This window comes from Trachurus japonicus, chromosome 14 (assembly GCF_045865225.1).
Source record: "Trachurus japonicus isolate A0001 chromosome 14, Traja_1.0".
Classification (NCBI taxonomy): Eukaryota; Metazoa; Chordata; class Actinopteri; order Carangiformes; family Carangidae; genus Trachurus; species Trachurus japonicus.
Window position 1 is genome coordinate 31,648,773 of NC_140920.1, and position 22,734 is coordinate 31,671,506.

General features: G+C 45.5%; 3 protein-coding genes across 7 annotated transcripts in view; 1 reads left to right on the plus strand and 2 right to left on the minus strand.

Moving 5' to 3' along the window:
• Positions 1-2,867: 2,867 nt before the first annotated feature.
• On the minus strand, positions 2,868-6,722 carry bacc1 (BPTF associated chromatin complex component 1). The gene is made up of 6 exons (XM_085798803.1): positions 6,415-6,722; positions 5,367-5,461; positions 5,150-5,251; positions 4,829-5,058; positions 4,636-4,740; positions 2,868-3,164 (listed from the first exon to the last, which is right to left on the minus strand). Exons 1-6 carry the CDS (start codon positions 6,433-6,435, stop codon positions 3,100-3,102), a joined length of 618 nt encoding a protein of 205 aa, XP_085654929.1. The 5' UTR covers positions 6,436-6,722; the 3' UTR covers positions 2,868-3,099.
• Positions 6,723-6,867: 145 nt separating this feature from the next.
• Positions 6,868-10,266, plus strand: rnasekb (ribonuclease, RNase K b). Its single transcript, XM_085798804.1, has 3 exons — positions 6,868-7,062; positions 8,229-8,311; positions 9,754-10,266. Exons 1-3 carry the CDS (start codon positions 6,985-6,987, stop codon positions 9,896-9,898), a joined length of 306 nt encoding a protein of 101 aa, XP_085654930.1. The 5' UTR covers positions 6,868-6,984; the 3' UTR covers positions 9,899-10,266.
• A 3,011-nt stretch (positions 10,267-13,277) lies between these two features.
• nup98 (nucleoporin 98 and 96 precursor) overlaps positions 13,278-22,734 on the minus strand; it is a 28,730-nt gene continuing 19,273 nt past the window's right edge. For 4 of the 5 annotated variants that reach the window (XM_085798806.1, XM_085798811.1, XM_085798810.1 and 1 more), the window contains exons 22-35: positions 22,357-22,596; positions 22,115-22,244; positions 21,275-21,534; positions 21,001-21,182; positions 20,151-20,413; positions 19,680-19,955; positions 19,017-19,174; positions 18,117-18,257; positions 17,872-18,026; positions 16,122-16,343; positions 15,392-15,633; positions 15,151-15,305; positions 14,947-15,058; positions 13,580-13,929 (exon numbers count right to left, since the gene is read on the minus strand). In XM_085798806.1, coding sequence (XP_085654932.1) covers positions 13,742-13,929; positions 14,947-15,058; positions 15,151-15,305; positions 15,392-15,633; positions 16,122-16,343; positions 17,872-18,026; positions 18,117-18,257; positions 19,017-19,174; positions 19,680-19,955; positions 20,151-20,413; positions 21,001-21,182; positions 21,275-21,534; positions 22,115-22,244; positions 22,357-22,596 — 2,724 coding nt within the window. In that variant the 3' untranslated portion in view covers positions 13,580-13,741. Of the gene's footprint in view, positions 13,930-14,946; positions 15,059-15,150; positions 15,306-15,391; positions 15,634-16,121; positions 16,344-17,871; positions 18,027-18,116; positions 18,258-19,016; positions 19,175-19,679; positions 19,956-20,150; positions 20,414-21,000; positions 21,183-21,274; positions 21,535-22,114; positions 22,245-22,356; positions 22,597-22,734 lie in introns of all 5 variants that reach the window. The other variant, XM_085798807.1, reaches the window with a different exon arrangement.

Consider the following 22,734-nt stretch of genomic DNA (forward strand, 5'->3'; position numbering starts at 1 on the left):
CTGTCAGTCAGTCAGTCTGTGTGCATGTTGAGTTTGCACAGAGGCTGAGACAGAAGCTGCTCCAGGTGGATGGACCAGTTTTCACTCTCGTGCTCAAAAGAATGTTTCAAAGCCAAAAATCAGCACAACGCAAAGATTCTATAGAAGTGTGATGATGAAGATCAATGTGTCTGTCTGTGTGTGTGTCTGTGTGTGTGTTGTCCTGACCTGCCAACAACACACATCCCCCATCTTCTTCCTGTTTGCTATTAAACACCAGTTTGTTTTATTGAAGCTGCAGATCTAAATGAGATCCAATCAGATGATGACATCCCCCCCCTCCCCTCCCACACACACACCTGAACACTGGTTTTCAACATCACGTTAAACAAACCTTCAGTTTTCTGACGAGCGAAACATCTGAACGAACTTCAGCTTTACCAGCAGCGATCAGACAAAGTTTTATTTATGACCAGGACAAACCTGGTGAGCAGATGAAATAACAAGAAAATAACATGAGACTTAACTGTGGTGAAGAGCAAATGATTTTAGAGAGTTTCATGTCAGAAAAAACAAGCTTATCATCATATCGCTGAATTAATTCAGACAAACAGCAGGAATTTTAATTTTTATTTAAAAATATATATTTTCTCAACAAAAAAAAATAGCCTACTGTTTTTCTGAATCAAGAAGGTTGTTGCGTTTCCATAGTGATGTGTCAGTTGATGTGAGTCAGTGAAGGTGGAAGCTTGTGCGTGGTCGTCCTTCCTGTTCGTGTTCCTGTCGTCCACGTTGGTTCAGTATTAAAGCAACATGTCGCTCCGGCAGAGCAGTCGCTCCTCAGCACCGATAATCACTAATCACTGATCAATAACCTCGACGGTGACGACGTGGAGTCAAATCAGAGGTTTCTGACTGATTGAGTCTCCTGCCTCTGTGAACATATTTGGTTTTGGACGCTGTGTTCAGAGAGAAAATGAGGCGTTCAATGACGTCACGTTGACTCGGCTTCTTTCGCTTTTAATGACGTTTAATCCAAAACACAGGTCAAGATTGATCAATAATGAAAACAGTCGTCAGCAGCACTTCTTAGTTTCCCAAATTGTGAAAACCAAAGTCAACCAATAGGATGGGTTCCAGATGTTTCTTCCTGCTTCCGTCTCTTCCGGTGTTAAGCCAAATGACAAGTGCTGAGCAGTGACGGCGAGCCGCCGCAGCGAGACGGGACTTGACTAAGGGCTGCTAGATGTTTATTCACGGTGACAAAAGGGAAATTAAAGCACATTCATTTGAGTGTTTTCAAAGTGTAAATAGTTTTTTTTTCTTTTTCTTTTGGACAAATTCTCTTCATGAGACAAATGAGACAATGTATTTTTATGAACTGAAAAATAAGTCTATATTCAGTGTTCATTCCGTCCTGACGAGCTTATGGCTGTAAAAACCACGCAGAAAAGACTCTTTAGTTTTTAGTGGAAGCAATTCATGTACACACTATAAATATATATAAATATATATTATATTGTATATGAAAACCATCAATAAAAGAAAATCTGTACCAAACCAGAAAATGTGTTGTCAGAGTTGAATACGTTTGTCCGATGTGTTTTGTTGGAAACCAACTACATTTATTGTTTCCTGCTAAATCAGTGTTGATGAATTCATTTGCAAAAAAATCAACATATGCATCTATTTAAAACCCCACTGTTCAGTTAATCAACACACGTTAAAGTGAGAATTAATGATGAAAACTGTTTTTGTTTTCAGGGCCTGATGTGAGGAATGACTGTTCATGAACAATGAACCAAATATCAGTATAAATCCTTACGTATGTTAGATAAAAATAACAGCAGATGAAGGTGTGAATGAACTAAAACATGTCAAAGACCAGGATCAGAAAAAGAGGAGGCAATAGCACATTCTAGACATTTTTTTAATCTCCATTAATAAAACATTTTTAAATCACTGATTGATAAAAGGTCAAACAGCTGTTTTTTTCTAACTCACATCATGATCAACAACAGTTAACAAATCCTGTAACAAACCTGCACAGAAACAACTGTGAGTGAATCCAGAGCCTGAGTTTTAGTAACACTTGAAGTTTCCAGATGAATGAACCCAGAGGTTAAAGTCAGGTTGTTGTTGTTTGTTTGGCTTTTTTTTTTGTTTTTCTTAAAAAACATGCGACTGCAGAAGATGGGTTGGATTTACACAGATTGACTTCAGGCTGTGGAGACGTTGCAGAGTGGTTTCAGAGGCAGGTTTGATGTTGTCGCCCCGGTAACGGTGTTTTCATGAACCTCAAAGACTTTTCTCATTAGAAAAACAAAACAAAACAGATCTTTCAACAGTTGTTGACTGGCCCTTGGAGTGTGCAGTTTAAGAAAACTTCACAGTCGATGTCTCATGATTTAGCTTCATTGTTAGCTTAGCATCAGTCTTTAGCTGGGCTGTCACTTGTTTGTGCCCCAAAAACACTTCATTGTGGGTTTCTGCTAATTGTTTTCTAAACGTGTGGCATGTTTATGTCTGTGTGTGTTTTTAAACTGACCCTCGGGCCCCACCGTAGTTTCAGAATAAAACCAGGGCCAGTGATGTGACGGCTTCGTCCAGAACTTTATTATAGAGTTCAAAACAAAAAAAAACATGTTCCACCTTTGATCCTGATGCTTTGAAGAATCTTTAAGGTTCTGGGAAAAACCTTCAGAAGTTTGTTTTTGTTTTGAAGACTCAACTTTAACGACACAACAAACTGAGGCGGAGTCATTTTGAGGGAATGAAACAATTCATCACCCTCCTTTGTCACTGATCCATCTGTCGCTTCACTTCATTCTTCATGATGTAAAAACCCTCCTTCTCTTTTGAGTTTAAAAAAAAATCTCAACAGAAACTAAAACTTAAAACTGATGGAAACAAAAACACCTGGAGCTTGTGGTTGATAAAAAAAAAAAAAAACCTAAAATAAAATAAATTAACTTCTCTGGATCCAGACACTCGACATGTTTTTCAACCTAGGGCTCTAAAAGGAAAACGTTGCAGCGGCGAATGTAGAAAAGGATAAAAGATGCGGTCGTCGTGACGACCCCTACAGCTCCCTCTCTTTTCTCCGGGGGAGGTCAAAGGTCAGCGGGAGAGGAGCGGGAGGTCACTGGAGTTCATGATGAGGCTGGAGTCCAGGTTGAGGCTCTCTGAGGAAAACACAGGTCACAGTGAGCAGGGAAACCAAGAAACAATGTTTCAGCTCATTCCAAAGAAATGACATTCAAAAACAATCTCCCAAAGTTTCACAGTCCAGATCATTGAGAAATTTAGATTAAAGTTGACTTGCAACTTTTAACCCTCTGAAGACGAGCACAACCTGAAACAACTTCTGAGCCGTTTATCATAAGCCATTTTCCCACTAAAATTAGCGGGTCGACGCGGGTTTTTTAAACGCGGGTCGACCCGCTAACAATCGGCATTTGGCCCCTTCCCCATTGACCAAAATGAGCCGAGTCTGACCCCCCGCTGAGGGATCAGACAGAGCATAAACCAGTCGCCCCGCTCTCATCCGCGGTGCAAGAGACACACACAGTCATGCCACAGCCGCTCGCCGCGGAGTGTCCATCCGCCGAGGCAGACTCTCTGGCTGGCTGACCTGGAGCACCAGGACCGCGGAGGACAGAGAGTCTGCTGCGGCCGGATGACGGACGTCCGCGGCACAACACGTCAGTTAAACAGACTGTCGCTTCTTTTCTTTTTTTCTATCGTTTTTGGTCAGTGTTCTCTGATGTTTTGATCCCAGTCTCGGATGAGAGCAGAGCTTTGTTTTGGTACGTGATATGAGACGCGACCGGCGCGATGACGTAGCGTCACGTAACGTTCAGTGTCATCACGTAAATTAGCGGGTTGACGCGGGTCTGGCGAGAGTGGAAGACCATAATTCAAATGGCCATATCCAATGTATGACTTTGACCAGGGTATCGTTTTAAAGCTTATTTTCTCCTCTTTACATTGATACCAAAATCTCAATTTTGAAATTTGGGTCACTGTGACTCATTTTGCTGGATCAGGTCACAAATTCTTTTTAGGAGATAAATGTTGGTCTCATTGATGAAATCTAACAATTGTGGCAGTAGCATTAGTTTGTTTGAATGTAAAGTGAAGCTTCTTGTGTGTATTGAACAGAGCAGCACTACCTCGGGGCTCTGTACAGAAATCACCACATTTACATCAATAAATAAATGTTTTACGACAAACCGATCAGTCTACATGAAATTTTTATTATTTATTATATTTTATTTAGTTAAGTTATATTATAACATGGTTACAGTACACCGCAAAGATATTTCACTACTCTAAACCGTCTTTGGTTAAGGTTAGAGGTCGGGGGCGCATTGCATTGTGGGATACAGTACTATTGTAGACTGGTCAGATGCATACTGGAGATATTTTCTGATTCAGTACGACATCCGGGAATTTGTTTTCTCAAACTGCAAATTTTGCTTTTGTTTGCATACTGTATACTACATAGTGTATTATGGCCAAATCAATACGTACTAGCAGTGTATGTGGTTTCGAAAACAGCCAGAGATGAAATCATCATGTGACTGTTACCTAGCGACAACCTTGGAAGCAAGTAAGAAGCCAGTGCCTGGTAACGAGCTGCGAGACACCGACCTTGGTCAAAGTTGAGCTTCTTGCTGGACGAGCCGTCGCCGAGTCCCTCGATGTCCACCAGGTCACTGTTCACGTCCGAGTCGTTGAGAGCGCTGAGGGTCACGTCTGTAGGGGGGAGGGGGGAGGAGGGTGAGGAGGAGGGAGGGTGTGTGTGTGTGTGTGTGTGTGTGTGTCACTTCCTGTCATTTCTCACCTGCCGTCTTCTGCTTCTTAATGGGCGGGGCCAGGGAGGGGCTGTTCTGCATGCCGGTCGCCACGACGACCTGCGAGGTCGACACGGCGATCATGGCGGGTGCGGGGGGAGCCGGAGCGGGCGCCATGGCGACGGCGGACTTCTTGACGGTCTTCTTCGGGGACTCGGAGGAAATGGGGACTCTGCTGTCCTCGTACAGCTTCCTCTTCACCGTGCTCTTTATCTGAGCCCTGCAGGGAGGAAACACCTGTTCACCTCACACACCCGCGCCACCCGAACCACGTCACTACCGACCTACCGATCAGCTGATCTCACACTCACACAGTCCGCTCTTTGATCACGGTGCTGATGTTGTTGAGGTCGTCTCCGAAGCGACGGACGGCCAGTCGAAGCATCTCGATCTCCGTCTCCGTCCATTTGGCTCTGAGGACGGAAACACAGTCAGCTGATACCGAGCACACACACACGGCTGGCTGTGTGTGTGTGTGTAGGTGTGTGTGTGTGTGTGTGTGTGTGTGTGTGTGTGTGTATGTCTCACCCTGCAGGGCTGGAGTCAGACACCGGGTGCAGCTGCATGGTCAACTCTCCCAGTTTGGTGAAGGCAGCTCCAGCTGCTGAGAAGATCTCCCCAACCTGCAGGGAGGAGGAGGAGGAGGAGGATGGAGAGGAGGAGGAGGAAAAGAGAAGAGGATGATGATGAAGAGGACATTAGTGACATCATCAGTCCTGGGGCTGCAGACTTGTTTGCAGAACTCATTCGTTAATAAATGTTTTATGTTAATGAGCTCAACTTCTCTGTCACAGATCAGAGTAATGAATGTCTGCTGCTGATTGGACGGGAGGACACATGATGATGTCATCCTGAGTGGTGTGATGGGAGTTTGGTCTGGTCTGTGTACTGGTCTACAGGCCCAACGGTCAGCAGCTTCTCCACTCACTCACAGTTTGCACTCTGATGTGCAGAGAAGATGGAATTCTTTATGAACTAAAAATAAACAGTTTATCTTTAGTTTATAGGCAAAACTTCAAATAGTTAGTTGAAGTTTTGCCTAATTAGCATCACGGGGGACAGTTCCTTTTCAGTTTGGAAATATATTGTTCCAGTATGATACTGCATTAGGAATACACATGTTTTCATTTTGAAAACAGCACAGCAGACTGTACCAACCTCAGTCTGTACAGGCTCAGAGTCAGGAAATGGAACATTACACAGCATAATCACACCTGAAGGAAAACTACTGCACATTATTTTAGTGGAATAGAAAGTCTTTACTTATTGGAAAATTCTGAATGAGACAATAACATGCCAATGGATTTGGAAAACTGACTGACTAGAAGGATTCCATGGTGTTAGAGTAGAGTAGAGTAGAGTAGAGTAGAGAATACTTTATTCATCCCTAGGAGGGAAATTCAAATTTTTATGTGCTTGTATAGTCCCTGTTGTTCCAGATGAACCAAAGACTGGAAAAGAAGCATCTGTTTATGGAAATTTGCTAATTCCATAGTAAGTTTTTCAATGTTACACGAGAGTAACAAAAAGTAAAGGCCGCCGGGTTCAGAGGCTCCAGCCTCATCTGGACACTCACCTTAGCAGATGCTGACGTCATGTCGGTGGAGGAACTGAGACCTTTTCTCTGTGAACTGGTTCTTGGGTCAAAACAATAACAACGGACGTCCACGGCTAGCTGCTAGCTACAGTTAGCTCCTGTAACGTTAGCTAGCGTGCTATCCTCAGCGGGCTTCCATTAGAGCTCCGAGAAAATCTATTAAAACACCAAGAGCTGTTAGATGCACCTGCGACTCTGTCCCTTGTTGTATTTTAAATGTTTAATAAATCACATGCACAGTGAAACATGATTAATATAGAAAGTATCCAACAACAAAGGAAGCCGCCGGAGCGAAGAGAATGTTGCGCGAGTTTGAAAGTCGAACACGATTGGTCGGCGCCGGCGGAAAAGGCGTGACGTGTACGTCGTTTTCATTGGTCCGCTTTGCTGCGGCGTCACGGTCACGACGGAGATCGACGAATTCTCCCGAGTAGACCCGAGTGATGCGGATCAGCTGACCGGGAGGATCTGTCGGGCTGTCGTCCTCCGGTTTGAATAAAACAACGTTTCTGTGTTAAAGGATCAGAAGTCGGAGCCGCGGACACCGACATGCCGTCACTACTGTTCTGTGGGCCGAAGATGGCCGCCTGCGGGATAGTGATCAGCATCTGGGGGGTCATCATGCTGGTAAGACATATGGATCTCTGGGGCCGACTATTTCCTGGAGGGGCACTGTTTAGTGAGCATAATATTCTAGAGCACGTTGCCATCTTTAAGCTTTTACATCGAGGGTTTAAAACTCGTGAGATTCAGAAGATAAAGAAACACAAACCAGCTGTCACACAACTGCACGTAGATTTTGAAGCTGGCTCCAGATAATAGACGGGGCCCAAGTAGGCCAAACAGGGTATAGGCTGCCTACGGCTCAGCAATGCACTAGTGAAGAGCCGAAGCCATCAGTCGAATAATCGATTATTTGTCATTTAAGAAGAAAGGTGAATGTGTTTGGTTTCAGACTGTTAGAACACTCTGTAATTTACTATAGCCTATATTAAATTATTGATAAACTAATGATCGAACCTCAGATTAATGGATGATGCTGGTAGTTAACATCTGTGTCTGTGTAATTAACACCATGGACCCAGCTAATGCCTGGGGCTCCAGTCAAAGGAATGGTGTTGTCCCTGTCCAGGTGTCACAGCTCTGTGACATGATGGACAGTGATGGACTCTGAGATCCTTCAGCCTCTGACAGGTGACAAGATAAAAAAAAAAATTATCCTGTGTGAGAACAGATTTGATGAAGGTTTTTAAAACAGGAACTAAGCCCCGCCCCTCAGTCATGTGACTCTTTATTTTCACCCTCATGTGATGTTTCAGAGCAGGAAGTCAGTTTTTCCACTTCCACAATAAAACTCCAGAAAAACTCCAGTGAGCAGCACATGACTAACTTACACATGAAATGTAACTTTAACTGAGGATGATCATGGTTTCAGAATAATAAAATGCTGAATTACATGCATTGAGGTGAAATGAGGAAAAAAAAACCCTGAAATAAATGGTTGGAAATAAAAATCAAGCGAAACTGAGACAAAACAGAAAATATGAAATAATGTTCAAATAATGTTAAACAAGAGGGAAGTGAGTGAAACAAAAAGGAGGAAAATGAACCCAACGGCTTCAATACTGTATAAACAAATAGCAAGAACTAAATAGGAGCCATCATATCAATGATCAATCAATAATCAGCCTAATCACAGACACTTTGATTTTTTATTGGGAATCTCCAGAGTTGTGACGGTGACGTCGTGGCTCTTGACCTCACAGTGACCCTCTGTGTTGTGTGTGTTTCAGGCGATGCTCGGGATTTTCTTCAGCGCTAAGTCTGCCGTGCTGATTGAAGACGTCCCGTTCACCGAGGAGGACATCCGCAACGAGTGAGTCCCCAGCAGATAACATGCAGTGTCTCCAGGGGCGGGTCCAGAGTATTCTCTGGCGGGGGGCACAGGGGGTAGCAACAGTGAATCTGGGGGGGGCAGCCCAAAAGTAACAAAAATGAAGCCTGCCACTGATCACTCTCTTGAATGTTTATATTGTACAGTTTCACATGTCTTCATCTTGCTTTTATTGGCCACATTGTAAGGAAGATGCCTGTGACCTTTTCATTTTCCACTTGTCAATATTAAAATTATAGTCAAAAAATAATCAACTCTGTCTTGTAAATAAGAAGTCTTAGAATAAGCAACACAATAAATTCTAACAGTGAACATCAATATCTTATACTCTTACCCAGTAGTTAGAGCTCAGCTCAAGGGAGGAGTTGTGGGTTCTACAAGGGAATTTTTTTGTACCAGCCGTTTTAGTGTTGTTTAGGCTTCAAATTCGTACATAAATGGGGGCATGGTTACGTTGAGTGACAGGTTCACAGCTACTGGCCGTTAACTGCCGTAAAGTAGACTCCCACTAAAATCCAAGATGGCGCAGGTCAAATGCCCGTAGCAGAGGCACAGAACAGACTCCCCCAAACCAGTGGGTGACGTCACGGGTGCTACGTCCATCTTTTATACAGTCTATGGCTCAGCTCTGTACAAACATTTTGTCAGTATACAGAATAGGGCTGTCAACAAATATTCTAAATTCAAATATATATTAAAAAATTTTTTTTAAATTGAGATTCGATTGTGAAAATTAAAGCAGAAGTAAGTGATATATTTGTGTTAATATAAGTCTTAAATAGTTATATCTTCCGACAGCAATCACTTACATAGAGTGTTTGGACTGAAACACGGGTCTGTCAGTCCCTCTGCTCTGCTCTGAGCCGAAGAGAAAACATTTATCGTATCCTACAGTTTTTATCCAATGAGGAGAGAGAACGGCATGCAGGGCTGTGTGTGCAGCCAAGGGACGCCGTGAATGTGGCGACGTAGGGACGAGGACTGTTATGGTGCGTTCAAGGAAACTCGTATTTTTCCGACCGTGAAGTCGTACCAGTTCGATCTGGTACGAGTTCACCGGTCGGAAGTTACGAGTGGCCGTTATAGTGACTTTCACCGGTAAAACAGGTCGGAAAAACACGAGTGGGTTGCCTGGAACGCTACAAAGTCGTAAGTTGTGACTTGAAGCTGTAATTTACGATTTCAAAAGCCTGCCTGGAACGCAGCATGAGCGAAAACGACCGGACCACTTACTTCTGCTTTAATATTTGACTATGTAAAAAAACACATCAGCCGCTGCTTTGTGAGTGTTTTGGACTCCAAGCAACCTAAAAATCCCCGTGGGGGGGGGCACAGGGCCGCCCCGTGTGCTACCATGGAAGACACGCCCCTGAACGTCTCTCCTCTCCTGAGTGTCTCCTGAACGTCTGGTCTTGTCTCCACAGTAAAAACCCTCCTCAGAACATCTACAGTCTCTACAACCAGGTCGGCATCAACTGTTTCATCGCGGCGGCCATCTACGTGGCGGTCGGCGCCGTCTCTCTCTGCCAGGTCCGACTCAACAAGCGGCAGGAGTACATGGTCACATAGAGCGCTGCCATGGCGACCCGGGCCCGACCTCTGACCTTTGACCTCTGACCTGAGCAGGTCACCTTCCACACAGTCTAGGTCACTGGAGCTGATTGGCCGGTTCTCCTGACTTATTTATTTTCTAACCTTGATGTGTTTGTTGTTGTTGTTGTTTGTTGTGTGTGATGTTTATTGTTGATGAAATGTTGCATCATTCCTTTGATCTGGTTTACTGAGTAATTGAAACGTGAGATGAAACAGAGTGTCGTTTTGTTGATTCAGAGGAAACCGCTGTTTACTGGAAACACAGTGTTACCATGGGAACACGTATCGTTGTTTGTATTGGTGGATTTTTTCCTTTGCAATAAAGTGCGAGTGTGAAAACTGAACTTGAACGCGTCTGTATTTGGTCTCAGTTGAATCATTCAGAGGAGTGTTGATTGATCCTGATGAGATAACTGATCATTAATCATTACATTATTATCAGTCTGCACATTGAGTTTATGCTTGCCATATGAAATGTGCTATATAAATAAATTGACATTGACATTGACATTGACATTGGTCTCACTGACCTCCATCCTGGAGGAGCACAACCCTCCACAGCTCAGGAAGCTGCTGGTGTTGGGAAAAAAATGCCCAAAAGTCTGAAGGCCGAAAATAATAATTGAGTACAAAGATACAATATGATGGGGAAATCTGTAAAGATCTAATTTCCTGCTCCCATAGCAACACAGATACAAACATAAGATAAAACATTTAGTTTATTTATTTGTTTCATTCACCAAAAAAAAACCCATTATGCAACTCCTGAATGAAAGGGGGCAGAAAGAAGTGAACTTATGTTGTCTAGCCCTTTTTTTTAAGAAATCCTTTCACAAATTAGATAATAGAATATGTATCCAAGCAAAGAAGAAAGGGAAGAAGGAGAAGAACAACAACAACAACAAACATAAAAACAGAAGCGCCAACAACTGTGGGTCTGATGGTTCTGGTTCTGAAGTAGCTGATGCCCCAAAATCCCAGAGGAGCTCCGCCCCTTTTTGTTTTAGGCACATCAGGCGTTTACATTCTCCATTTTGCAACACCATCCACGACGCCTCTGATCCATCCCACTTTTATTCTGCAGCACCATAATGACCCAAACATAACTACATAAGACTGAGTCCTGCAACAGATGGTCCAGCCCCCCAACAGAGTCCTCAGTCTGGGACTACGTGAAGAGACTCAATCCACGTAAGAACTATGGCACTTTCAACATGCTGCCAGTCCAGAACCTGGAAGAACTGTGTGTGTGTGTGTGTGTGTGGAGAACTGGAGCTGTGGTCACACCAGATGATCTGATTTAGGTTTCTTCTGTTGACTTAATTGTTGATGACATTAGTCCATAAGTAAAGACTATTCATGGTAATATTTCTGAAAACATCTTCTCTAAAAAGTTTTAAGAACTTTAAACTTTATCTATTTTCTTTTATTTGCTCTTGCTTTTAACTCTGTTTTTAGTGTTAGTTTGTTTTTATTCTGTTTTATGCTTTTTCTCTGTTTTATGCTTCTTCTTTTTTTTAAAAATGTTTTGTCTTTATGTAAAGCACATTGAGTTGCCTTGGTATAAAATGCGCTATATAAATAAAGATGCCTTGCCTTGCCTTCTCTTATAGCGCCTAAAACCTTTACACAGTACTGTATGTTGTCGAGTAAACAAGGTGCTACAGATCAACAGCTTCAGTTCAACTCGTGACCAAATCGACAGTTTAATGTCTCAGTTTAGAGACAGAATCATGAAAAATACAAATACTAGTGATCACAGTTGTATCATGATGCCTCCAGCTCCAACACTGTGTAGAGACGTCTTTCAGTCTTTTTGTAGAGACATCATCGCCAGGTGCTTCATCCCCGACAACAAACTGATTTTCTAAACAGTCGACACATGGTGTGCTCCAGATTCTCTGAAACTGTGATTTCACATTTTAATTAAAAATATATCAAGGTATGTTATAGGTGTTGTAAATGTTGTATTTAGTGTAAAATCAGTGTCATATTTTATTCCACATAAAGAAAAGACTCTTGCTCATGCTAATTTCACCTTAGTACAGTCTCACTTGGAAAACACACTGATGTATTTAAACTGGATGTGCTACACTAACACTCAGCACATGGAGGCTGCAGTGACTGTTAGTAAAGATTAAACAGGATGGACCAGTGAGCTGTCGCCCCCTGGGGGGATAAGAAGGTACTGCACAAAGTCTTAGAATAATTAGTCACACATTTAGAAGAAACAGCGGTCAGAAGTGAGAGCGTGTGAAGTTCTATCAGAGTGAGGTCAAACTAAGTTAAAGAAACATTTTATTTCCTCTATTAAAGACCAGAGGAGTTGATAATAATAATCGTCAACACAATGCATTATGGGTTAGAAATAGTATGTACTAAGTGAGTAAGCTCAGTTTTAAATGGGAACAAAGAGCAAAAACAAGATTTAATTTTTATTTCTACTAGATTTTATTAAAAAATATTATCAACAAAATCATCAGTAAACACGCGCACGCACACACACACACAAAGTTTGTGTTTAACAGACGTCATGTGGAGCGAGGAACAGTGAAACTGAATTTACTTTGAAAAAAACAAACCAAAAAAAAAAGAAAAAGGAAAAAAAATGTGGCAGCTGATGACAAAGAGCAGAAGTAACTAATCAAAATCAATGACTGATCAATAAGTGAAGTGTTTCATTTCAGGGACGTTGCATCCAATTTAATAATTAAAGGTGGAGGATAAAAGTGACCCCATGTCCAACTTTCAAAAATAGATTTCTGTAACCACGTGTTCATGTGGAAGGAAACACTTTGCTTTAGAAAACCTGACACACTGATGAAGTGCAACAAAAAACAAAAACAAAACACTTGTTTGTTGTTGTTGATCTCAGTTTAGACACACGTTCGATTTACATTCAAACCAAACAGAAAAACAACAAATCTACAAAAATAGACCATTCGGCATTTTACACTTTGCATGTTGAGTTTTCCTCTGAGTCGTCGTTGTGCGCGTCCAAACCCCCTCGTTCGTATTCACATAGATCGTCTTTATACACATATTGACAGATGCTAAGCTAACGGCTAACTGACTTGATGTGTGGGCGTTGGGAGTGTGAGTCTGACGGGACGTCGACGATCAGCGCATCATTTAAAAAGGAGTCGGTCGAGTGTTTCTGCGTTCAGATGACCTCAGCCTCGTCCTGCCATCAGCTGATCAGGGAGGATTCATCTATCGACATATTGATCATTGGTTGGAGCTCCACTGAACGTTTTATCCAAAACACAATCGGTGGATTCAAAATGAGTCAAACACTGACCGACTCTTCTCGGCTGGTGAAGCCTTCAAACCGGTTTGAACCAGTTCTACACAGTGAGCTCCTCCTCCTTTCATTTAAATATACATACATATATATATTTTAGGTAAAATAAACCAGGGTTTCAAACAGAAAAAACTAAGATGAAACTAAACTTTTCTGTTTTCCTGTCCATCATTTTGAGACCCCACACACACACACACACACACACACACGTACATACACACTTGGACCCCTGGGGGCCTCAGTCTGACAATCGCTGCTCTAAAATAACAGATGAAGTGAAGCAGCTGACCGCTCTGAGTAACTGTGACTGACACACACACTGACACACACACACACGGAATGAGCGAGCGCAGACTCTAGCAGGCGACGTGCAGGACGTGAAGCAGCTGCAGGTTCTGACCGGTCTGAGACTCCCAGACTTTTCTGATCCTTTCTTCAATCACGGCGTCATGATGTCGCGACGTCACCACACACACACACACTCATTGGCTGACGGAAACGGCAGGCGAGGCGTCTCATTGGCTGACGATGAGCTGGCGCAGGTAGGACTGCGTGAGGCCCCTCAGCTCCTCCAGGGTGTAGTCCTCGGGCATGGGCAGGCGGGTGATGTGGGGGGCCAGCTGGGCCAGAGGGATGCTGAGGGAGTCGCCCTGCTGCAGGCTCAGCACCGCACGCAGGATGTTGGCCACGCGCTTCGCCATCTCTGAGAGGATGGGGAGGGGGAGGAGGAGGAGGAGAAAGGGGGTTAAAGCTTCACTCAACACACTGTGTGGTGGTCAGATGACTGTCCGTTACACTCCACACCTTCAGTCTCATGCAAGTGTCCTGTTGTGTCCTAATTCCTGTTTGCAGCTGCAACTGAAGAAGGGAGCTGATCTCAGGTCAGTTCCACCTGATCAGATCAGTGTAGAGCTGCAACTATTCATAATTACTAGTATATTTTTGGGGGCTTTTTTGCCTTGGACAGGAGAGTTGAGAGAGACAGGAAATGGGAGGTAGGGAGGGGGAATGACACGCAGGACAAGGCCGCTCGACGTGGGATTCAAACCGGGGTCACCTGAAGTGAGGACTACAGCCTCAACACATGGGGCTGGTGCTCTAAACACCGCCCCAAGATGCAACAATTAATCGATTAATTGAACAATAATCAATTATTATATCAATCATCAACTATTCTGATAATTAAATAATCGGTTTGAGTAGATTTTTAACAAAAAAAGTCAAAATTCTCTGATTTCAGCTTCTTCAATGTGAATATTTCTGGTTTCTTTCCTTTATGACTGAGTCTCTCTCTCTCTTGGTTTGTGGACAAAACAAGATATTTGAGGACGTTTGGGAAACACTGATTGACATTTTTCAACATTTTACTGACCAAACAACTAAAGCTGCAACTTAAAATAATGTTAAAAAATAGGGATGCATCCCTATTAAAAAATGTTGAAAAATGTCAATCAGTGTTTCTCAAACCACAACATGTCGTCCTCAAATGTCTTGTTTTGTCTATTGTTGCAGCTCTACAAACAACTAATCCATTAATTGTTTAAATAATGGACAGATTAGTAGATAATGAAATTATTTGTTAGTTGCAGTCCTCGATCAGTGGAGCTGATCCTCTCACTCTGACCTCCAACCTGTTTCCATCAGTCATTGGATAATATTAAGTTATTAAACTCTGCCTCTGTCGTCAGCGTTACCTGACTACCCGACCTAACGCTCTCACCTGATTGGGCGAGCCGGTCTCTGGCCGTGCTGCAGGGCAGCAGCTCGATCCTGCTGCAGAGAGACGTGACGTCGGTGTAGAGACACTCCAGCTCGTAGCCGGCGTTCTCCATCTGAGGACGAGGAGGAGACGCGTCACACACTACACACCCACTAGCTACACACACCCAGCTGCTGCGTTTAAGGGCCGTGGGAGAGACGGTACCTGCTGGATGTCCTGCAAGGTCTTGATGACTCTGATGTAGTCCAGGTAGACCCGCCCCGCCGTGTCCCAGTCCTGGATGGTGGTGCTGCGCTCGGGAACGGCCAGGCCCTCCAGGAACTCCAGCAGGTAGTCGTGGTTGTCGTTGATGATGCAGTCTGGGGGAGGAGCAGAGGACAGAACGCCGTTAGAACCACGGCGCCGACTCGGACCGTCGCAGACCGAACCGGCGAGGGGGACTGACCCGAGGCCAGATGCTGGATCAGCAGCCGGTGGCACTGGCTCCAGTAGCCGGCCCGGTACAGGTGCAGGGCCTCCTGGTGTCTGTCGGCGTCCCGACGGGCCCGCGTGGCCTTGGCCTCGTGGATCCAGCGCTCCGGGATCTGAAGCCTCTGGGTCAGGAAGCGCTCCCTCCGGACCGACTCGTCCGTCTCCTGCAGGGGACAGTGGAGGGTCAACATGTCCCGCACGGCGCGCTCCCGCTGACTGAGGACAGAGAGGGACAGAGAGGGACAGAGAGGGACAGAGAGGGACAGAGAGGGACAGGGGGTTAACCATGGATCGGAGACTGGGCAGAAGAAACTCAAATATCTTACCAAGAATATTTGTCTCATTTCTAGTCAAAACTAATCTCTTTCCACTTAGAATAAGACTCATCACCTAAAAATGAACTTGTTTTTAGATCATTTTCACTTGTTTCAAACTAATTAATAAAAATCTGATAGTGGAGCAAGTTTTTCTTCCTTATTACAAGCACAAAAAACTTGCTTTCACTGGCAGATTTTTCTACTTATTTCAAGTGGAAATTTGTTTGAAACAAGTGAACACAAGTTCTTTTTTAGGTGATGAGTCTTATTTTAAGTGGAAAGAGATTAGTTCTGACTAGAAATGAGACATTTTGACAAGAAAAAGGACAAATATTCTTGGAAAGATATTTTTGCAGTGCAGAGGAAGCAGGCCATGAGGAGACGTACGTGTGGTCTGGGATGTGCAGCAGGATGAAGACGGCCATGTGCCACAGGCCGGCGCTCTCCAGCTGAGCGGCGTAGCTGCTGTGCAGCAGGCCCTGGCGCGAGCTGCTCAGGTGGCTGTAGTGCAGCGCCTGCAGGACGCCCCACAGGTGCCAGCTCAGACGGTAGTCCAGACGCTGCCAGGTGACGGTCAGAGGGTCCAGCAGCTGCTGCAGGCTGTAGTGTCTGCAGGACGGGGACAGAGGGACAGGTCAGTGTGAACGGAGCCTGATTCACATGCAGACTCAACTGGTCATATGCAAGGTCACCTGGTGCTTACCACTGCATTTATTCTCAACATTGTACAGCTGTGTGACACACACACTGAGTTGTCAACCAGTCAACATTCAGTAGCAGCGTTGACATGATGTGGTTTTACTGCTGATGAGTTTGGTTCTACCTCTGTGATTCTGACTGAGGTCATGTCAAACAGTTCTAGCACTAGGACAGGCCACTCTGCCTTTACCCACAACCAATGCACTTAAAGCGGAACTATGCAGGATTTGGGCTGTAATTATTGTGGCTCAGAGTCACTGTGATGGTTGAGTGACCTGTTATGAAGTGAATGGGGTCTAGGCCAATGCGCTCACCCCCCCCACTGGCTGAAAACCGCACTTGCAAGATCAGTCGTCCGTCTCGGTGTTACAAATCTCGTCAATGGATAGAAGTATCGCGAGAAACTGCCTTACGGCAGTACGAGATAAGAACGCACATGACGTCATGCATGTCACGAATCGTGATTGGTTTGAGTTCGGAAAGTCGGAGGAAACCATGGAAACATGAAATGTTTACTGATGAAGTTCAGCTTGTGGCTAACGGGGAGCTAATGCTAACACAGATACACACACCATGGGTCTTTATAAGATAATGTAATACATCATGACACACACACACACACACCTTCGCGTTTTGGAACCTTTATTCCTGTGTGTGTATGTCTGTGTCTTTGTGTCTTTGTGCCTGTGTGTGGCTGTATTAGCGTTAGCTCCGTGTTAGCGTTAGCTCCGTGTTAGCATAGCGTTAGCGTTAGCTCGGTGTTAGCAGGGCTTAGCAAACAGCAGTAAACACAAGCACGTGTAGGGGGGGTGGAGGAGGTGGCGGCGGAGAGTTTTTTTTTTTTTACGACAGTGACATGTGCCTCCCAGAACTGTGGGGGAGCTCCGGAGAGGGAAAAAAAGAGAAACCAACGAAGGAGCGAGCTATTTCCGGCCGACTTGCATTGTTCTGCTTTAACAAGTCAGTCATGTATAGAGCTGTAGCAATGGAACAGCGCCCCCCCCACACACACTTGATCACAACTGCTGGGATGTTCAGTTTTAAAATGAAACTGAAGGAAGGTGTGATTCATTACGTTGAACTCTCTATTATCATGTTAATATGTTGAATAACTTCTTTGAATGCATCATGTTACTCTTTTATAATCATGTTAAAACATTTATATTGAATGACTTAATGTAATTCTTTTATGAAAATGCTGTAATGTTGTAATTGTCTCTGTTTGATTTAATGTGGACCCCAGGAAGAATATGGGGATCCAAAAGAAACAATAAACAATTGAGGCGTTTAAGGAGGATTAGTACTGGGTTTGGACATCTGACCCAGGGCTCCATGCAGGTTTCCATGAGTTCCTGGCTCTCTGCATTGATGAGCTGCTCCACTGGTTAATTAAGCAGTTTGATTTGTAAACAGAGTGAAGCTGGCGAGGCTGCCTCACCTGTCACTGTAGAGTTTGAGCAGGTGGAAACACAGGTCGTACAGCGGCCGTTTAGACTCCTCCCCCTCCTCCTCCTCCTCCTCCAGGTCCGGCTGCTCCATCTCCAGGTACGGAGGCGTGGGGGGACAGGCGTACTTCCCCCCCTCACACGAACCCTGCAGGACGGACAGGACCAGTCACCGGAGTCAACTTAGAAAAACACTGAGCAGGTGTTAGCGCCGTAGATACATATCTATACGTCTGACCTGGAAGGCAGCCTGGTACTTGTGGAGGGCGTCGGCCACCGAGGCGGTGGGCGGCAGCATGAACCACAGGTGGACCGCCACGCAGCGTTTCCAGTCCAGCTGAGAGCACACGTTCACCACCGAGTCCGACGACTGCCACACCTGCACAGACAGGACACACCTGAGCAACCTGTGACCCACACACACTCCCCAGTGGTTGACTGAGTTTAAAGGGATAGTTCAACATTTTGGCAAATAGGCCCATTGTCAAAATCCCTATAGTTTTAGGAGTAGGTTAATTAACTTTAATTGTCGGTGCAAGCTTTTTAGATCGGTGGGGCAGAGATGTGAGCTGCCCAGCTAACGCAACGGAGGCTAATGGTACTTTTTCCCTCATCAAACTCATCAAATACACAATCCAACAACTCCAAAACGCTCTCATGGACAAGTTGTGACCTGCACATTCACCACGCTATGAGATAATAACGTAGAATTATGTAACATTACGACACATGAAGCAAATACTCTACCCAGCAGCCGTGTCTGGGATGTAGTTCCAGCTACGCATTTGCCTCGAAAACAACTGTCTCGTAATGTTACATTTTTATTTCCTAATGTGGTGAATGTGCAGGTCACAACTTGTCCACCAGAGTGTTTTGGAGTTGTTGGATTGTGTATTTAGTTTGATGAGGGAAAAGCGAAAGTACCATGAGCCTCCACCATGAGCCTCCGTAGCGTAGCTCTGAGCAGCTCACGTCTCTGCTCCACCGATCTAAAAATAGCTTGCACCGACGATTAAAGGTAATGAGACTACTCATAAAAATATAGGAATTATGGCAATAGGCCAATTTGCCAAAATGTTGAACTATCCCTTTAAAGAGTTGTTGAAGGCCTCAGTGAGTTCTTCAGACGGGGTCGTACCGGTTTCCCTGCCAGCAGTGTGAAGATGCGCAGCCTCTCCTCAGGCAGGTAGCAGTCCGTCTGCAGCCGGTTCCAGTCGGCCAGCTGCAGACTCAGCAGGTCCCGGCTGTACTGGGAGCCCATGGCCTGGGACAGCAGCAGGGACAGACGGTGGTCTCCTGGGGGACAGACGGCTGGTCGTCAGCGCTGCTACATTGGTTACCACGGACACATGGAACACTTCAGCCTCGTGTCGATTAACGCACCGAGGTAAGTTACTTAAGTAACTTAGTTAGTAACTGAGCTACTACATTATAAAAGTAACCAGTCACTAGGAAACGTAATTATTGCGTTACTTTAAAAAAAATAAATGTCAAAATGTCAAATTACTTGGACTCGCCCCCCTAACCTCCTGTTTATCTGCAACTAACCAACTCACTCAGTATCCTTCCACACAGGCAGGCTCCACGACGCCCCGTCGTAATGGTGTTATAACTTATTTTCATTTACTTATTTATTTGAAAGGGACAATACACATTAATAACGGGGGAAACAGTAACTTTTTTGTCTACTCGTTACTGAAAACAGTAGTGCCGTTATTTCATAATGTCATTCCTCCCATCACTGGTTCCAGTGAACACTCCTCTGATCCAATCAGCTGCTCCTGCTCTCTCTCCTCCTCACCTTCCTTCTGTGCGAGCCGACACGCCTCGCTGATGCGGTTTCCTGTCAGGTAGCTGAAGATGGCGTCCGTGTGGCGACCCTTCCCCGCCAGCGCCACCTCCTCCTCCACCCTGGAGGTGGCGCCGCTGGACAGCCAGGCCGAGAAGGTGCGGCGGCGCTCCAGCTGCTGCTCGTAGTCGCTGGGAGCCTCGGCGTCGGGCTCCTGGTCGACGGGGCCCAGACGGCCCCACAGGGCCTCACACAGGGTCCAGACCTCGGCCCAGTGGCCCAGGAGGGCTGGGGGGGAGGGAGGGGGAGGAAGACTGTGAGACACATTCATCGTCCTAGCAACAGGTTCGGTATTCATACTGTGTCATGAGCTGTTAGAACCATCAGATAACAAACAGGACTCTACTTTAAACTGCTGGTTCTGGGGGGGGGGGGGGGGCAGGTGCTGTTAAGCCCCGCCCCCTCCAGCTCCGCGTTACTCACAGTCCGTGTCTCCGCGGCTCTTGTTCAGCTCGGTGATCCACTTGGCGTATTCGTGTAGCGCCTCCACGCCGAGCTGCGGCTGCACCAGGGGGCAGGACGAGGCCTCGGTGCTGACCGTGCTGTGCTCCAGACAGATCTCCAGGGGGCGGTGCAGCGCCGCCTGGCTCTCTTCATCCTCCTCCTCCTCCTCCCTCCACTTCACCTCTGGAGGTTCCAGACCCACCAGCTGCTCCAGCACCACCTTGTAGGGGGACTCAGCAAGTCTGCAGGAACACAGCTCCGTTACACACCACTGCTCTGTGTGTGTAGTAGGACTGTCAATTTTTTTCTCCCCAAATCAGATTCCAATTACTAACACTTCTTATGTTAAATATTCAAATTTTTAATGGTTTTTTTTTAGCTCATAAACCAGTTTATTATTACATTGCACGTCCACTAAAGGGCATTCCAACCAAATCTGTTATGTAACATTTGCAACACACTTAAGTTTTACCAACTCAATATAAAACTTCAAGAAGGGAAATCTAAATATTACAAGTAGTGGTGCAACGGATCACAGTTGAACCAAGTGGTCTGCGGCACAGGTGTAATTAAAAAAACAAATTTTAAATTTTAAATTTGAAGCTGCAGCTCTACAACGCACACAACAACAACTCAATTGTTTTGTTTTATCAACATGTTTACTACCTCGAACGTCACTATGCATGACGCTAATTTGTGTCGTTGTGGAAGGCACACATTGGAACGTCAGTTTTCACCTTCGAATATTTTAATTTTTAAAATAATTTGAATTCTGTTAATAGTGAAGTTGGTTCTGACAGCCCTAGCGGTGTGTGTGTGTGTGTCTTACGGCTTGTTCCTGGCAGGTTTGGGCAGGAAGCTGAAGTCGGTCTTGGTCAGTTCTTGGTGGTCGAGCTGTTTGGACGGCGGTGAGCTCAGCTGGTGGCCGCAGTGCGCCAACGTCCAGCGGGGACCCCACCCCACCCGGAAGGACCGGCCCACAAACAGCCCGGCATCCATCAGCAAACCCCCCTGTGGAACCACACACACACACACGTTTAATATGCGTTTTAATCGTCCATCTGAGCTGACTCTTGGTATGTTTACTGCCACTTTGGACTGACCTTCCCCTGAGTGACCGACTCTTTGAGGGGGACGGGGCCGCCCAGCCGCCGGACGCCCACCGTCCTGATGGCAGGCTCCTGGGTGCGGGGGGGCAGCAGGAAAGAGGAGGGGCCTGGAACCGGAGCTGCCCAGTGCAGAGAGCGGGGGGAGTCGGCCAACGACGGTGAAGCTCGAGACAGAGGGGGAGGGAAGGACGGGCGGGGGGAGTCTGACAGCTGAGAGAGGAGGCCGGAGGTGAAACGAGCCTGAAGGAGACCACCTAGAGGGAGAGAGATGGAGATATGGAGAGATAGAGATGAAGATATAGTTATAGAGATGAAGATAGAGATATAGAGATATATATAGATGTAGAGATAGAGATATATAGAGATGGTGATAAAAATAGACAGAAAGAGAGATACAAATTGACCAATTAGCTTTGCAGCTGATATATAGACAGTGTTGACATATACTGTAGGCAATGTTACTTTTAAAAAGTGATTAGTTATAGTTACCAGTTAATTTCCCCAAAAAGTAACTTGTTTAGTAACTGAATTACATTATAAATTTAACTGATTACCAAAAAAGTAACCATTTTATTTTTATAAAATACTCCAATATGTCAAATTACTGCGACTCCCCCCTCTAACCTCCCGTTTATCTGGAACTAACCAACTCACTCAGTATCATTATCATCATCAGCGTATCATTATTTTCTAATGCTGTTATTCCCATCACTGTATATACGTAGATCTACTATCTCCTCATCAACAATCAGCTAATGAGCTATCTCAGCCTCGGTTTCTCCTTCCTGCCAGAGCTTCATTCTTTGTGGAACATGGAGCAGGTCATGTGAGTACCTGATGTCTTCTGTGCTCCAGGCAGGACGAGGCGAGGAGACGAGACGTCGGCTGAGACCTTCATCAGCGCCTGATCCTGAAACATGTCGCCCTCCTCTTCATCCTCAGCAAACAGAGACGCCTTCATTATCTGTCACACAACCAGAGAAGACTTGGTTATTATTCTGGCGGCGGTCTGATGAGGTCACTTCCTGTCTGTGTGGCACGGTGGGGTGGGGTGGGGGGGGTGGTGAGACTCTTACCTGCAGGGTGTGCGGGTTGAGCCCAAACGTGGAGGCCATGTGGTTGGACGCCAAGAAGCCGTCGTGCTCCGCCGAGATCAAACCTCCCAGCTTCCCGCCCGTGGTGTCCATGTCCATCCCCAGCTGGTCCCCGTCCTCCTCTCCTCCCAGCATGCTCTCTGTCAGGACGCTCTGAGTGATGTCGGCCATGTCGCTGTCCAGCTCGGCCACGCTGCTGGGAGGATCCACCACCACCGTGGACTGAAAACACACAGAGGGAAAACCGCTCAACTATGGAACCAACTGTCACCTGCCAAAATAAAAGTCTGTTTGCCATGATGAACCACTGATCTGTGGTCAGCAGCTCCTTTAGAAATCGTGGTTCTTCCAAAATTACAG

Coding starts and splice junctions, on each gene's coding strand:
- bacc1 (XM_085798803.1), bottom strand. CDS start 6,435: ATGACGTCAGCATCTGCTAAG. Junction 5,252..5,366: donor TCTGACTCCAGCCCTGCAGG/GTGAGACATACA, acceptor TTCCGTCCTCAG/AGCCAAATGGACGGAGACGG. Junction 5,059..5,149: donor GTGATCAAAGAGCGGACTGT/GTGAGTGTGAGA, acceptor TCCTCCCTGCAG/GGCTCAGATAAAGAGCACGG.
- rnasekb (XM_085798804.1), top strand. CDS start 6,985: ATGCCGTCACTACTGTTCTGTGGGCCGAAGATGGCCGCCTGCGGGATA. Junction 7,063..8,228: donor TCTGGGGGGTCATCATGCTG/GTAAGACATATG, acceptor TGTGTGTTTCAG/GCGATGCTCGGGATTTTCTT. Junction 8,312..9,753: donor GAGGAGGACATCCGCAACGA/GTGAGTCCCCAG, acceptor TTGTCTCCACAG/TAAAAACCCTCCTCAGAACA.